This window comes from Oncorhynchus nerka, linkage group LG26, assembly GCF_034236695.1.
Source record: "Oncorhynchus nerka isolate Pitt River linkage group LG26, Oner_Uvic_2.0, whole genome shotgun sequence".
Lineage (NCBI taxonomy): Eukaryota > Metazoa > Chordata > Actinopteri > Salmoniformes > Salmonidae > Oncorhynchus > Oncorhynchus nerka.
Window position 1 is genome coordinate 50689851 of NC_088421.1, and position 15776 is coordinate 50705626.

At 40.7% G+C, this 15776-nt stretch overlaps 2 protein-coding genes and 1 long non-coding RNA gene across 4 annotated transcripts in view; all 3 read right to left on the reverse strand.

The window, feature by feature from the left end:
* Positions 1-15776, reverse strand: part of LOC135564810 (NLR family CARD domain-containing protein 3-like) — a 63289-nt gene that overhangs the window by 20674 nt on the left and 26839 nt on the right. The window lies entirely within an intron of this gene.
* LOC135564808 (NLR family CARD domain-containing protein 3-like) lies at positions 269-3117 on the reverse strand. Of its 2 annotated transcripts, none has more exons than XM_065010873.1 (3): positions 2943-3117; positions 897-2667; positions 269-635 (listed from the first exon to the last, which is right to left on the reverse strand). In XM_065010873.1, exons 1-3 carry the CDS (start codon positions 2989-2991, stop codon positions 446-448), a joined length of 2010 nt encoding a protein of 669 aa, XP_064866945.1. In that variant the 5' UTR covers positions 2992-3117; the 3' UTR covers positions 269-445. The 2 variants fall into 2 exon arrangements, with proteins under 2 accessions (XP_064866945.1, XP_064866946.1); XM_065010874.1 differs by having other exon boundaries at positions 465-627.
* Positions 4056-9579, reverse strand: LOC135564822 (uncharacterized). The gene is made up of 3 exons (XR_010461280.1): positions 9510-9579; positions 7467-7577; positions 4056-4671 (listed from the first exon to the last, which is right to left on the reverse strand). It is a non-coding gene; the product is annotated as an uncharacterized LOC135564822 (long non-coding RNA).

Consider the following 15776-nt stretch of genomic DNA (forward strand, 5'->3'; position numbering starts at 1 on the left):
TATGTATAGTGGCCAAAGGAATATGTCCGAAGGGCCTCTTAAACCTGGTGAGAGTTGTCCGGGATAAAGGTAGCTGATGACCGTTAGCTGGCTAGTTAGCTGGCTCGTTTATGTTGGAGAGATTCCAGTAAGAGGTAAAGAAAAATCAGTTAGAGAAAAAGCAGGTCCACACCACATTGGGTGAGGTGGTTGCAGGAGAGTATTTTGAAGTAACGGTTTAGAAAAATATAAAAGATATGTTAAGAAAAAGTTACAAAAATATATATACATGGAACACGACAAGACGAAGGACAAAGACATCTGACTGCTAACGCCATCTTGGATCCAAAACACTAGAGAATACCACTGATTTTAAAACGGTTAGCTTCCAAACACATATGGTGTGGACTATGTGTGTCTGGTAAACACATGTGGATCTGGTGAACAGTTATCACTTGTTGACCAACTACAGGAATACTGACCTCAGAGTCTCCAGTTTACAGTGGGGATTCCCCAGTCCAGCAGAGAGCAGCTTCACTCCTGAATCCTTCAGGTCATTGTTACTCAGGTCCAGCTCTCTCAGGTGTGAGGGGTTTGACTCCAGAGCTGAGACCAGAGAAGCACAGCCTTCCTCTGTGACTCCACAGCCTGACAGCCTGATAAAGAGATCATCATGACTTCACAAACACACTGTTAATTTAACACCAGTAGAATGTACATGTAGAAGGACAATGGCAGATGCATTTGGTTTATTCTCTCAAACAACATATAGATTCATCTTCCGTCTCCCAGAATTGTATGGTCATATTGTTATACTAATGTGAAAATCAATGCATTTATTCAATACGTAATATTTTATAATGAATATTTCTTCCTTAGTTCTTAGTTAGTTCTTATATGTCATGTTATTTACTCACAGAACAGCTCTGGAGGCTTTGACCACTGGCAGCAGCCTCAGAAGACCTTCCTCTGATCTGGAGTATTTCTTCAGGTCAAACACATCCAGCTCCTTTTCTGATGTCAGCAACACAAAGACCAGAGCTGACCACTGTGCAGGTGACAGGTTGGGTTCTGAGAGACTTCCTGATCTCAGGTAGCTTTGGATCTCCTCCACTAGAGAATGGTCATTCAGTTCATTCAGACAGTGGAACAGATTGATGCTCCTCTCTGGAGAGGGATCCTCCCTGATCTTCTCCTTGATGTACTTGACTGTTTCTTCATGGCTCTGTGAGCTGCTTCTTGTCTTTGTCAGTAGACCTCGTAAGTGCTTCTGATTGGACTCCAGTGAGAGGCCCAGAAGGAAGCGGAGGAAAAGGTCCAGGTTTCCCGTCTCACTTTGTAAGGCTTTATCCACAGCACTCTTGTAGAAAGTAACTTCAGGCTCGTTGTTTGTTCTCAGTTTGATCATTAGATTCTCATTGTTGTTGATGAATGCGAGGAACACATATACAGCAGCCAGAAACTCCTGAATGCTCAGATGAACAAAGCAGTACACCTTGTCCTGGTACAGCCCACATTCCTCTTTAAAGAGCTGTGTGCACAATCCTGAGTACACTGAGGCTTCATTGACATCAATGCCAGCCTCTTTCAGGTCTTCTTCATAGAAAATCAGATTGCCCTTCACAAGCTGTTGAAAAGCCAGTTTTCCCAGTGACAGAATGCTCTCTTTATTCCAGTGTGAACCTGTCTCTTCTTTCCCAAGATACTTTTCATTCTTCTGTTTGGTATGAAACACCACAAGGTGTGTGTACATCTCAGTCAGAGTCTTGGGCATCTCTTCTCTCTTATGTTTCAGCATGTGTTCAAGGACTGTTGCAGAAATCCAACAGAAGACTGGAATGTGGCACATGATGTGGAGGCTCCTTGATGTCTTTATGTGTGAGATGATTCTGCTGGCCAGGTCCTCATCACTGAATCTCTTCCTGAAGTACTCCTCCTTCTGTGGGTCATTGAACCCTCGTACCTCTGTCACCTGGTCAACACACCCTGAAGGGATCTTATTGGCTGCTGCAGGTCGGGTAGTTATCCAGAGGAGAGCAGAGGGAAGCAGATTTCCCTTGATGAGATTTGTCAGCAGAACATCCACTGAGGTTGACTCTGTGACGTCCCAACAGATCTTGTTCTTCTGGAAGTCTAGGGGCAGTCGGCACTCATCCAGACCATCAAAGATGAACAGAACTTTGTACTTGTTGTAGTTGGAGATTCTTGATTGTTTGGTTTCCATTGAGAAGTGATTGAGAAGTTCAATGAAAGTGTGTTTGTCCTCTTTCATCAAATTCAGCTCCCGAAAAGGGAATGAAAATACAAATTGGACATCCTGATTTGCTTTTCCTTCAGCCCAGTCCAGAATGAACTTCTGCACAGAGACTGTTTTTCCAATGCCAGCGACTCCCTTTGTCAGCACAGTTCTGATAGGTTTGTCTTGTCCAGTTAAGGGTTTGAAGATGTCGTTACATTTGATTGCAGTCTCTGGTCTTGCTTGTTTCCTGGTTGTTGTCTCAATCTGTCTCAGCTCATGTTCATTATTGACCTCTCCTGTTCCACCCTCTGTGATGTAGAGCTCTGTGTAGATCTTATTGAGAAGTGTTGGGTTTCCTTGTTTAGCGATCCCCTCAAATACACATTGAAACTTCTTCTTTAGACTAGATTTGAGTTCACGTTGGCAAATCACAGCAGGATCATCTGAATCTAGAAATAACACAGAGGATATTAATATTACGTCTGTTTTAATGTCTACAGTATTGTAGGACTGTTATAAAGTTTTACATTATAATAATTTATTCTCTTAACTGACTGTATAAATGTGTAAATGATTTCATAATGCATTACAGACTGGTGTGACTGATTATATTATTATTGGTATTATTGATGGTATTATTAATGTTCTCTCTCTAAATGAATCACCACAACACATCCCTGCTGCTACTTGATGAGGTCACTAGGTGTTGTGTTAAGGCTGCTACCTTCCTCTCTAAAGGTTAAAGGAGGATTCATAGACCAGTCACTCTTCATGGACACACAGCTGGGAACAGGGGAGGCTGGTCTCTCCTGCTTGATTGGACTTCAACACAACAGAGACAAACATTACATCTCTCATCTACTCTGAGCTCAGATGGGGAAACAGAAGAAGAGTTTCATTCCAAAACACTATATATCACTTTTCAGAAATGTTCGTGAATTAGCTTTTATTGTTTAAATAAGTTATGTTTATGTTAAGTTATGTTTATTTGCTAAATGAGGAGGAGGCACGTGGGTACCTGCTTCTATAAACCAATGAGGAGATGCAGCGCAATCTGCGTCACAAATAGAACTGACTTCAAGACGCACGTCTCCGCGTACTGAGTCAATGTGCAGGGTACCAGGTAGTTGAGGTAATAATGAGACTATAAGGAGTACCAGTACTGAGTCAATGTGCAGGGTACCAGGTAGTTGAGGTAATAATGAGACTATAAGGAGAACCAGTACTGAGTCAATGTGCAGGGTACCAGGTAGTTGAGGTAATAATGAGACTCAATAACCAGGTAGTTGAGGTAATAATGAGACTACTGAGTCAATGTGCAGGGTACCAGGTAGTTGAGGTAATAATGAGACTATAAGGAGTACCAGTACTGAGTCAATGTGCAGGGTACCAGGTAGTTGAGGTAATAATGAGACTATAAGGAGAACCAGTACTGAGTCAATGTGCAGGGTACCAGGTAGTTGAGGTAATAATGAGACTATAAGGAGTACCAGTACTGAGTCAATGTGCAGGGTACCAGGTAGTTGAGGTAATAATGAGACTATAAGGAGAACCAGTACTGAGTCAATGTGCAGGGTACTGAGTCAATGTGCAGGGTACCAGGTAGTTGAGGTAATAATGAGACTATAAGGAGAACCAGTACTGAGTCAATGTGCAGGGTACCAGGTAGTTGAGGTAATGAGACTATATGAGACCAGTACTGAGTCAATGTGCAGGGTACCAGGTAGTTGAGGTAATAATGAGACTAGGGTACCAGTACTGAGTCAATTGCAGGGTACCAGGTAGTTGATAATAATGAGACTATAAGGAGAACCAGTACTGAGTCAATGTGCAGGGTACCAGGTAGTTGAGGTAATAATGAGACTATAAGGAGAACCAGTACTGAGTCAATGTGCAGGGTACCAGGTAGTTGAGGTAATAATGAGACTATAAGGAGAACCAGTACTGAGTCAATGTGCAGGGTACCAGGTAGTTGAGGTAATAATGAGACTATAATTGAGATAATATGTACATGTAGGTAGGGGTAAAAGTGACTAGAAAAACAGAATAGATATATAATATAATATAATATTACATCTCCTCATCCAGGGAGTTCAGACACACAAACACAAGCACACACACACACACACACACACACACACACACACACACACACACACAGTCACACAGGGAGGGAATGTGGTGTTTGTTTAATATTGTTTTAGGACTATGAGAATGGACAAAAGGATGAGCCTATGGATTATGAAAACAACAACAATAAATGGGAAAATGGGAGGAGAAATGACTAGAGACAGTGTTGTTTAACTCACTGACCAGGACCCATGAGTTCTTCTTACCTTTGGTCAGTAGAAAAGACTCCCTCTCTAAAGGTTAGAGGAGGTTCCATAGACTGGTCACTCTTCATGGACACACAGCTGGGAACAGGGGAGGCTGGTCTCTCCTGCTTGATTGGACTTCAACACAACAGAGACAAACATTACATCTCTCATCTACTCTGAGCTCAGATGGGGAAACAGAAGAAGAGTTTCACAAATATAACTGACTTCCAGACGTTAGTTAATGGCGCGCGAACAGTGTGTCATTTTTATTAACGAAATTAATTTAGCGACGCGAGCGTTGTAGTCAGTCTGTCAGCCCCGCTAAAAGGCTGGTGTCGTTACTCTGCCTTCTCCGGGGGCATGTTGAGGTAAATTTACTAACCGGGAGGGTTGAATGATGTAATTTATTGGAGGGCTGGAATACGCACTCTCGAGGTTGTTTACTCACAATATCAGATATTAAGATGATTTTTATAATGAATGTATACTGAGGTTGAGGTTCTGACTAGTGATTATTTACCCGGGGTTCAATACCTGCTATTGAGGCACCCTGAAAATAATATTCAAAAGTTTGGTCCTTGGACACAGAGGTTTAAACACTAAAGTTACCGTCCATCTAGTGAAGAGAGGAGAACCGGACAGAGGTAGCCAGCATCCGTCAACGAGAGAGGGAGAAGCCTCACCGGGATTTAACAGGTGGAAGAAACAACCGGGGAGCTCCATCGGTCCACAAGAAATGCAGACAGCCGGTGATGATGTAGTGGTAGCCATGGTAACTAGGATGCTGCTGGTAGAGTAGCTAGCTAACTTACCGAGCTGTACCGACTAGCTAGGATAACTAGGATGCTGCTGGTAGAGTAGCTAGCTAGATTACCGAGCTGTACCGACTAGCTAGGATAACTAGGATGCTGCTGGTAGAGTAACTAGCTAGATTACCGAGCTGTACCGACTAGCTAGGATAACTAGGATGCTGCTGGTAGAGTAGCTAGCTAACTTACCGAGCTGTACCGACTAGCTAGGATAACTAGGATGCTGCTGGTAGAGTAGCTAGCTAGATTACCGAGCTGTACCGACTAGCTAGGATAACTAGGATGCTGCTGGTAGAGTAACTAGCTAGCCTACCGAGCTGTACCGAGTAGCTAGGATAACTAGGATGCTGCTGGTAGAGTAGCTAGCTAGCTTACCGAGCTGTACTGACTAGCTAGGATAACTAGGATGCTGCTGGTAGAGTAGCTAGCTAGATTACCGAGCTGTACCGACTAGCTAGGATAACTAGGATGCTGCTGGTAGAGTAGCTAGCTAGATTACCGAGCTGTACTGACTAGCTAGGATAACTAGGATGCTGCTGGTAGAGTAGCTAGCTAACCTACCGAGCTGTACCGACTGGCTAGCAGTTCTTTCGTCTCGATGATGATGAATCAGGTGAACCACAAAATGAAAAAAAGAATAGAGAGTGAAAAGGATCTGGCTACACTCATAATGTGTAAAGAAAAAAGCAAATTGAACAATAAACTTTGGTGTCTCAACACTGTAACAAACTCCGTCGTTATTCCCCAAGATCACCTCAGTCCACTCTGCGCGCAACCGGACAATATGCTTGGCGCCACACCGAACGTGGACTTGGACAGTTCTGTACGTGGACGCGGACAGTTCTGAACGGGGACGCGGACAGTTCTGTACGTGGACGCGGACAGTGTGGACAGTTCTGAACGGGGACGCGGACAGTTCTGAACGGGGACGCGGACAGTTCTGTACGTGGACGCGGACAGTTCTGTACGGGGACGCGGACAGTTCTGAACGGGGACGCGGACAGTTCCAGTACGCGGACATGATCAGTGCAACACAATCAAGTAAACCCAGTCTTTACAGTGGGTTACATTAGTAATATTCATTTTGGATTATTATGTAAAACAAACATTCTATGTTTTCCTATCACAATATTTTGAGATCTGGGACCATATCCACAAAGTCTCAGAGTAGAAAATTGGCCATATAAGTGCTGAGAATAAAGACATTTTACACTTATGGGTATAAGTGGGTGGGTAACTATGCATGAAGTCTCTAGCCCACCTAGTCAGCAGATATTTAGGACACCTCGTGAGCTGTCCTAAGTAGTTAAGAGTTAACAGCAGCTGTCCTAAGTAGTTAAGAGTTAACAGCAGCTGTCCTAAGTAGTTAAGAGTTAACAGCAGGTGTCTTGATAATACTATAGAATAATGCAGTGAGTCAGTGGTTCCTGTTCCACATGTAATTGCTTTGTAATAGTTTATAATAATGTTTTTATATTTCTATATGATCAATCCATTAATAATGTAGACCAACATGCAACAGTATGTCTTGTGCCTTTGGCAATGATTATGTATAATATTTCTGTATAACAAGTGATACCATTTTGTCTTCATTTTGGCAGATTAACTTGTGCTTATTTCTGAAGATTAACTCAGGTTTTCGCCCAAAGGCTAAGGAGTTGGAGCTGTGGCAGGAATTGGACTTGTGGTTGAAAGGCGGCTGGTTCGAATCCCAGGCCGGGTGCTGGAAAATACAGGCGGACTTGATCTGACCACTGGAGGGCTGCTGGGTTCACATCCTCAACACATTCACCTTCCGTTGATCAGAACTCTAGAGGTTCTTCTTCACTGAACCCAAAATATATATCACTTTTAGTGATTCCATATATTAATGAAGTGATAGAAGCCTTTTTGGTTCTAGAAGGAACCTTCTGTTCTGAGAGTGTAAAATAAACACATTTTTCTTTTGATTATTTAATTCTCTTCAAGTTCTCCCTTTGGAGAAAAAGCAACCAACATCATGTTGTTAAATAATAAGCCATAAGCAACCATTTCTGATTAAAACAACTAATGTGAACATTTTTGGAAATAGCATTTTTGAAAGAAACTCAAAATAATTCCTAAACACAACTGTCATCTCACCTCTTAGCTTTGGTGTCAGGTCCTCCCTCTCTCTCCCCAGAGAGTCTCATTTTTGAGGCAGGGTCCCCTTCATCTCTCTCCCCAGAGAGACTCATTTTAGAGAACTGACCCCTAAACAGAGACCCAGCATGTTGGTTGTGGTTAACACAGTAATTATTGAATGTCAATTGACATAATTTATTAATAATCTCTTATAAAACATTTACTAACAGACATAACGAAACAGTCAGATTATTTAATACAATCACAAGAATATGTAGATGTGACATCTCTTCTCCATGGTAACTGTCAATAATAATAATGATAAGTCACTGTTAAGGTAGTTCTAGACATTACAGCAGCACAAGGCCATGTCTCAATAATAATAATAATAAGTCACTGTTAAGGTAGTTCTAGACATTACAGCAGCACAAGGCCATGTCTCAATAATAATAATAATAATAAGTCACTGTTAAGGTAGTTCTAGACATTACAGCAGCACAAGGCCATGTCTCACAATTATTTTTATTCACCCTTTTTATTTAATTAGACAAGTCAGTTAAGAACAAATTCTTATTTTATTATTTAAAGGTGGGCTATTGTAACGGCATTCGTCTGTTGAAAGAGGAGCGGACCAAAATGCAGTGTGGTGGTTACTCATGTTCTTTAATGAAAATGAACAAACGAACAATACAAAACAACAAACGTAACGTGAAAACCTATACAGGCTATCTAGTGACAACTAACACAGAGACTGGAACAATCACCCACGAAATACTCAAAGAATATGGCTACCTAAATATGGTTTCCAATCAGAGACAACGATAATCACCTGACTCTGATTGAGAACTGCCTCAGGCAGCCATAGACTACTTAGACACCCCACAAAACCCCAAGACAAAAACGCACCACAAAAAACCCATGTCACACCCTGGCCTGACCAAATAAATAAAGACAAACATAATATACTTCGACCAGGGCGTGACAGCTATTTATTGTCTTTCAATCTGTTATTTTCTAAACGTATCTGAGAATGTAGACAGAAGGGCTAAAACGGACATGATTGATCTGAGGGGGAAATCATTGATCCATTCAGAAATGTTTTTGTTTTATGCATCAAGTAAGAGATGTTATATTATGTAAAGTAGACTAGGTTATAATGTATAGTAGTGGGTTGTTAGTGACATGTAGATGTTATATTATGTAAAGTAGACTAGGTTATAATGTATAGTAGTGGGTTGTTAGTGATATGTTATATTATGTAAAGTAGACTAGGTTATAATGTATAGTAGTGGGTTGTTAGTGATATGTAGATGTTATATTATGTAAAGTAGACTAGGTTATAATGTATAGTAGTGGGTTGTTAGTGATATGTAGATGTTATATTATGTAAAGTAGTCTAGGTTATAATGTATAATAGCAGTTTGTTAGTGATATGCAGATCAAGGTCTACCTCAGCTATAGCCTACATATCATAGATGACCAGCCTAAACCTGTTCAGATCAGTTCACATAATGTTATAGTCCTTCCAGTAGCAGGACAGAGAATGTACTGTATATAACCTACATATCATAGATGACCAGTCTAAACATGTTCATATCAGTTCACATAATGTTATAGACCTTCCAGTAGCAGGACAGAGAATGTACTGTATATAACCTACATATCATAGATGACCAGTCTAAACATGTTCATATCAGTTCACATAATGTTATAGACCTTCCAGTAGCAGGACAGAGAATGTACTGTATATAACCTACATATCATAGATGACCAGTCTAAACCTGTTCAGATCAGTTCACAGAGACCATCAGGTTTGTCAGCATGATAAGTGATCATAACTCAAACCTACTCTGACTATTGAATGTCTGACATCGACTAACCTTATAATAGTGTGTAGAAAGCCAAGACCAACGAGAGTTTGCCCATCTTTCCTACGTCTCAACACATTTATCTGACTTCTAATGTACTGAGAAATATGTGTCACAGTTTCAACAGCCATTTTATAACTGCGTAGGCTACAAACATACTTTTAATTTCATATGAGGAAATCACATAACTTACAGTCACTGGTGCAGACGCCTGTTTTCTTACAGATGAAGTAGCTTTCATAGGCAACTCATTCAACCAGCCTAAACAACAGTAAATAAAAGATGTCAAATGGTCAAAGGAGAATACATGGAAGACAGGTGTTTTGCTACAGATGTAGGATCTTAATTTGAGACAGTTTACTGAAGCAGAAAAATTATGTGGATTATAATTAACATTTTAAAGCCGCTCTGGATAAGAGCGTCTGCTAAATGACTTAAATGTAATGTAATGTAAAGCAGAAAGGTGGAAATGACAAATTTCAGAAGCCTTTTAAGACATCAACTATACAGCGAGTTTTAGTTTTCCTGCAACAGGGTGATCAAATTCAGATCCTACATCTGTACAGAGATGATGTCTTTATCTGAAAAAGGAAGTTTGAGTTATTAGTAATGAAGTTGCAACTGTCAGCTGCTGTAAACCTCAAATTAAGATCCTACATCTGTAGCAAAACACCTGTCTTCCATGTGTATGACTCTATCAGGATATATATACCTCTTCCATGTGTATGACTCTATCAGGATATATATACCTCTTCCATGTGTATGACTCTAAGGCTGAACCCAGAAGACAACTCTAAATCAACACTTACTGATATTTATCCTAAAATCCTTTCACTCGTATTATTGTGTCTCTTTGTTCAACGAATGTCGGGCAGCCTGTGATGTTAATATAGTTGAAAACAGCAGGCAGGGAGGTCAACACCCTACAGGCAGCCTGTGCTGTTAATATAGTTGAAAACAGCAGGCAGGGAGGTCAACACCCTACGGGCAGCCTGTACTGTTAATATAGTTGAAAACAGCAGGCAGGGAGGTCAACACCCTACGGGCAGCCTGTGCTGTTAATATAGTTGAAAACAGCAGGCAGGGAGGTCAACACCCTACGGGCAGCCTGTGCTGTTAATATAGTTGAAAACAGCAGGCAGGGAGGTCAACACCCTACGGGCAGCCTGTGCTGTTAATATAGTTGAAAACAGCGGGCAGGGAGGTCAACACCCTACAGGCAGCCTGTGCTGTTAATATAGTTGAAAACAGCGGGCAGGGAGGTCAACACCCTACGGGCAGCCTGTGCTGTTAATATAGTTGAAAACAGCGGGCAGGGAGGTCAACACCCTACAGGCAGCCTGTGCTGTTAATATAGTTGAAAACAGCGGGCAGGGAGGTCAACACCCTACAGGCAGCCTGTGCTGTTAATATAGTTGAAAACAGCAGGCAGGGAGGTCAACACCCTACAGGCAGCCTGTGCTGTTAATATAGTTGAAAACAGCAGGCAGGGAGGTCAACACCCTACAGGCAGCCTGTGCTGTTAATATAGTTGAAAACAGCAGGCAGGGAGGTCAACACCCTAAAGGCAGCCTGTGCTGTTAATATAGTTGAAAACAGCTGGCAGGGAGGTCAACACCCTACGTATTGCACCAATAGGGTTAACCCACATGGTGGGAATTGTTACCTGGCTCACACAAAAGCATGTCTCAGACACCAATGTAGCAAACAGCGGGGCAGGGAAGCGAACCCAGGTTGCATGTGTTAAAGGTGAACAACCTTACGCATCGCGCCATTGGCATCAATTAGGTAACTTGGTTGGAATTGTGACGTGTCTCATATAGTGAGGATCACTACACTATAGAGGAACTATGATATAATTACATTATCATATGAAATGTAGAGATCACTACACTATAGTGGAACTATGATACAATTACATTATCATATGAAATGTAGAGATCACTACACTATAGAGGAACTATGATACAATGACATTATCATATGAAATGTAGAGGAAATATGGTACAATATCTAAGGAAAGCCGTTACAGTTAGGAGTGTTTTACTTCCATTCAATATACTAACATTACACCATACATTTAATTTATCTACTGTTAGGAGTGTTTTACTTCACTATACTAACATTACACCAGACATTTAATGTATCTACTGTTAGGAGTGTTTTACTTCACTATACTAACATTACACCATACATTTAATTTATCTACTGTTAGGAGTGTTTTACTTCCATTCACTATACTAACATTACACCAGACATTTAATGTCTCTACACACTTTACAATAATCCCTGGCAGGATTCTTACCTTGTAGCCTGAATTCACAACCAGAACATGTCAAGTCATTGAGATATTTTCTGTTCTGTTCTGTATATTCTGATGGATGAGGTCTGAGCTGGAATGTGAAGCTAACTGAACCTGGCTATTTTTAGAAAACCAGTATATCTGGCTAGTATCATAGTTTACCCCTCAGGCTACAATCAGGTTTCAGCATCAGGCAGGTATCAACATGCCGAGTCGTAGGCTACAACCTGGGTTGTATTCATTAGTTTACTCCACAGCCAACAGTTTTAAAATGTTGCTGTCACGCCCTGACCACAGAGAGCCCTTGGTTCTCTATGGTGTTGTAGATCAGGGCATGACTAGGGGGGTGTTCTAGTTTTCCTATTTCTATGTTGGTGTGCTTGGTATGGTTCCCAATTAGAGGCAGCTGATTATCGTTGTCTCTAATTGGGGATCAGCTTCAGTTCTCCATTGTTGTTTTGTGTCTGTGTGTGTTGCACCACGTCGTCACGTTTTGTTGCTTGGTTATTGTTTTGTTAAGTAGTTTCACTTTAAATAAATATGTGGAACTCAACACACGCTGTGCCTTGGTCCGTCCATTACAACGACCGTGACAGTTGCATAAAACACAAACAGTTCACTGTAAACGCTGTACAATGTGACCTAAACAGTTCACTGTAAACGCTGTACAACGTGACCTAAACAGTTCACTGTAAACGCTGTACAACGTGACCTAAACAGTTCACTGTAAACGCTGTACAACGTGACCTAAACGGTTCACTGTAAACGCTGTACAATGTGACCTAAACAGTTCACTGTAAACGCTGTACAACGTGACCTAAACGGTTCACTGTAAACGCTGTACAACGTGACCTAAACAGTTCACTGTAAACGCTGTACAACGTGACCTAAACAGTTCACTGTAAACGCTGTACAACGTGACCTAAACAGTTCACTGTAAACGCTGTACAATGTGACCTAAACAGTTCACTGTAAATGCTGTACAACGTGACCTAAACAGTTCACTGTAAATGCTGTACAACGTGACCTAAACAGTTCACTGTAAACGCTGTACAATGTGACCTAAACGGTTCACTGTAAACGCTGTACAATGTGACCTAAACAGTTCACTGTAAACGCTGTACAACGTGACCTAAACGGTTCACTGTAAACGCTGTACAACGTGACCTAAACGGTTCACTGTAAACGCTGTACAACGTGACCTAAACAGTTCACTGTAAACGCTGTACAACGTGACCTAAACGGTTCACTGTAAACGCTGTACAATGTGACCTAAACAGTTCACTGTAAATGCTGTACAACGTGACCTAAACGGTTCACTGTAAACGCTGTACAACGTGACCTAAACAGTTCACTGTAAACGCTGTACAACGTGACCTAAACAGTTCACTGTAAACGCTGTACAATGTGACCTAAACAGTTTACTCTAAACGCTGTACAATGTGACCTAAACAGTTCACTGTAAACGCTGTACAACGTGACCTAAACAGTTCACTGTAAACGCTGTACAACGTGACCTAAACAGTTCACTGTAAACGCTGTACAACGTGACCTAAACAGTTCACTGTAAACGCTGTACAATGTGACCTAAACAGTTCACTGTAAACGCTGTACAATGTGACCTAAACAGTTCACTGTAAACGCTGTACAATGTGACCTAAACAGTTCACTGTAAACGCTGTACAATGTGACCTAAACAGTTCACTGTAAACGCTGTACAATGTGACCTAAACAGTTCACTGTAAACGCTGTACAATGTGACCTAAACAGTTCACTGTAAACGCTGTACAATGTGACCTAAACAGTTCACTGTAAACGCTGTACAATGTGACCTAAACAGTTCACTGTAAACGCTGTACAACGTGACCTAAACAGTTCACTGTAAACGCTGTACAACGTGACCTAAACAGTTCACTGTAAACGCTGTACAACGTGACCTAAACAGTTCACTGTAAACGCTGTACAATGTGACCTAAACAGTTCACTGTAAACGCTGTACAACGTGACCTAAACAGTTCACTGTAAACGCTGTACAATGTGACCTAAACAGTTCACTGTAAATGCTGTACAATGTGACCTAAACAGTTCACTGTAAACGCTGTACAACGTGACCTAAACAGTTCACTGTAAACGCTGTACAATGTGACCTAAACAGTTCACTGTAAACGCTGTACAATGTGACCTAAACAGTTCACTGTAAACGCTGTACAACGTGACCTAAACAGTTCACTGTAAACGCTGTACAATGTGACCTAAACAGTTCACTGTAAACGCTGTACAATGTGACCTAAACAGTTCACTGTAAACGCTGTACAACGTGACCTAAACAGTTCACTGTAAACGCTGTACAATGTGACCTAAACAGTTCACTGTAAACGCTGTACAATGTGACCTAAACAGTTCACTGTAAACGCTGTACAACGTGACCTAAACAGTTCACTGTAAACGCTGTACAATGTGACCTAAACAGTTCACTGTAAACGCTGTACAATGTGACCTAAACAGTTCACTGTAAACGCTGTACAACGTGACCTAAACAGTTCACTGTAAACGCTGTACAATGTGACCTAAACAGTTCACTGTAAACGCTGTACAATGTGACCTAAACGGTTTCTGTTGCCAAGCGTTTTGCTACGGTGGGAACTAATGAACACACACAACCTGTTTTGAGGAAGTGTAAGTTGTTGTCAGTCTCTCCACAATATTTATTTGTCTCTCTTTCACACAACAAACCTTCCTGATTGAAAAGCATTAACAGCATTAACAGAAAATGTTTGATTGTTGATTGTTGTGTTTTAAGCCTGTTTTGAGAAGACAAGTCTATAGACCTATGATACAGTAGGAGATCACCCTGGTCTATAGGCCTATGATACAGTAGGAGATCACCCTGGTCTATAGACCTATGATACAGTAGGAGATCACCCTGGTCTATAGACCTATGATACAGTACACTCTTAGAATCAAGAATACATCCACCAAAAATAGAATCAACTATATGAATACACATAACAATATCATCAACTATATGAATACACATAACACTATCATCAACTATATGAATACACATAACAATAGAATCAACTATATGAATACACGTAACAATATCATCAACTATATGAATACACGTAACAATATCATCAACTATATGAATACACATAACAATATCATCAACTATATGAATACACACAACAATATCATCAACTATATGAATATACATAACAATATCATCAACTATATGAATATACATAACAATATCATCAACTATATGAATATACATAACAATCGTCGTCTTACCTTTTATCTCTCAATAGAAACACAGTCTGAATGATCATTCGGTCGTCAAAAGTTACTTTCATTTGCTCTGCTCATTTACATATCAGGTTCTGCCTGTTCTCTCCCTCTCTTTTTACAGCTCTTACAATGTGTCTTGGCATACATTCTACAACTGTCTGGAAATCTATTCTTCTGTCTCTCTCCATCACTTTCTCTGTGTCGTCTGTTGCTGTCTCCGTGTCTTGTCTGATGTCTCTCCATCATATCCTATTCTGTTGCTGTCTCTGTCTCTTGTCTGGTGTCTCTATCCATCATATCCTATTCTGTTGCTGTCTCTGTGTATTGTCTGTGTCTCACTTCATCACCAGAAAATGTTGAGGGTTAGGCCTGCTACAACATGACAACACAACTACATAACACCATTAAATACAGTTGAGGGTTACTACAATACAACATGACAACACAACTACATAACACCATTAAATACAGTTGAGGGTTACTACAATACAACATGACAACACAACTACATAACACCATTAAATACAGTTGAGGGTTACTACAATACAACATGACAACACAACTACATAACACCATTAAATACAGTTGAGGGTTACTACAATACAACATGACAACACAACTACATAACACCATTAAATACAGTTGAGGGTTACTACAATACAACATGACAACACAACTACATAACACCATTAAATACAGTTGGAATGTAGTTAGAACTCAAACTGTTTCCATCAAACAGAAAAACAACAATAAATCTGGATCAACACATTTAGATTTCTAGATGCTGCACTTTGCTGTTTCATTACCCAGACAGCTGTTTAAGGTCAGACCAAGGCAGAGTGTAGTATCAGTACTTAGGGGTCATAG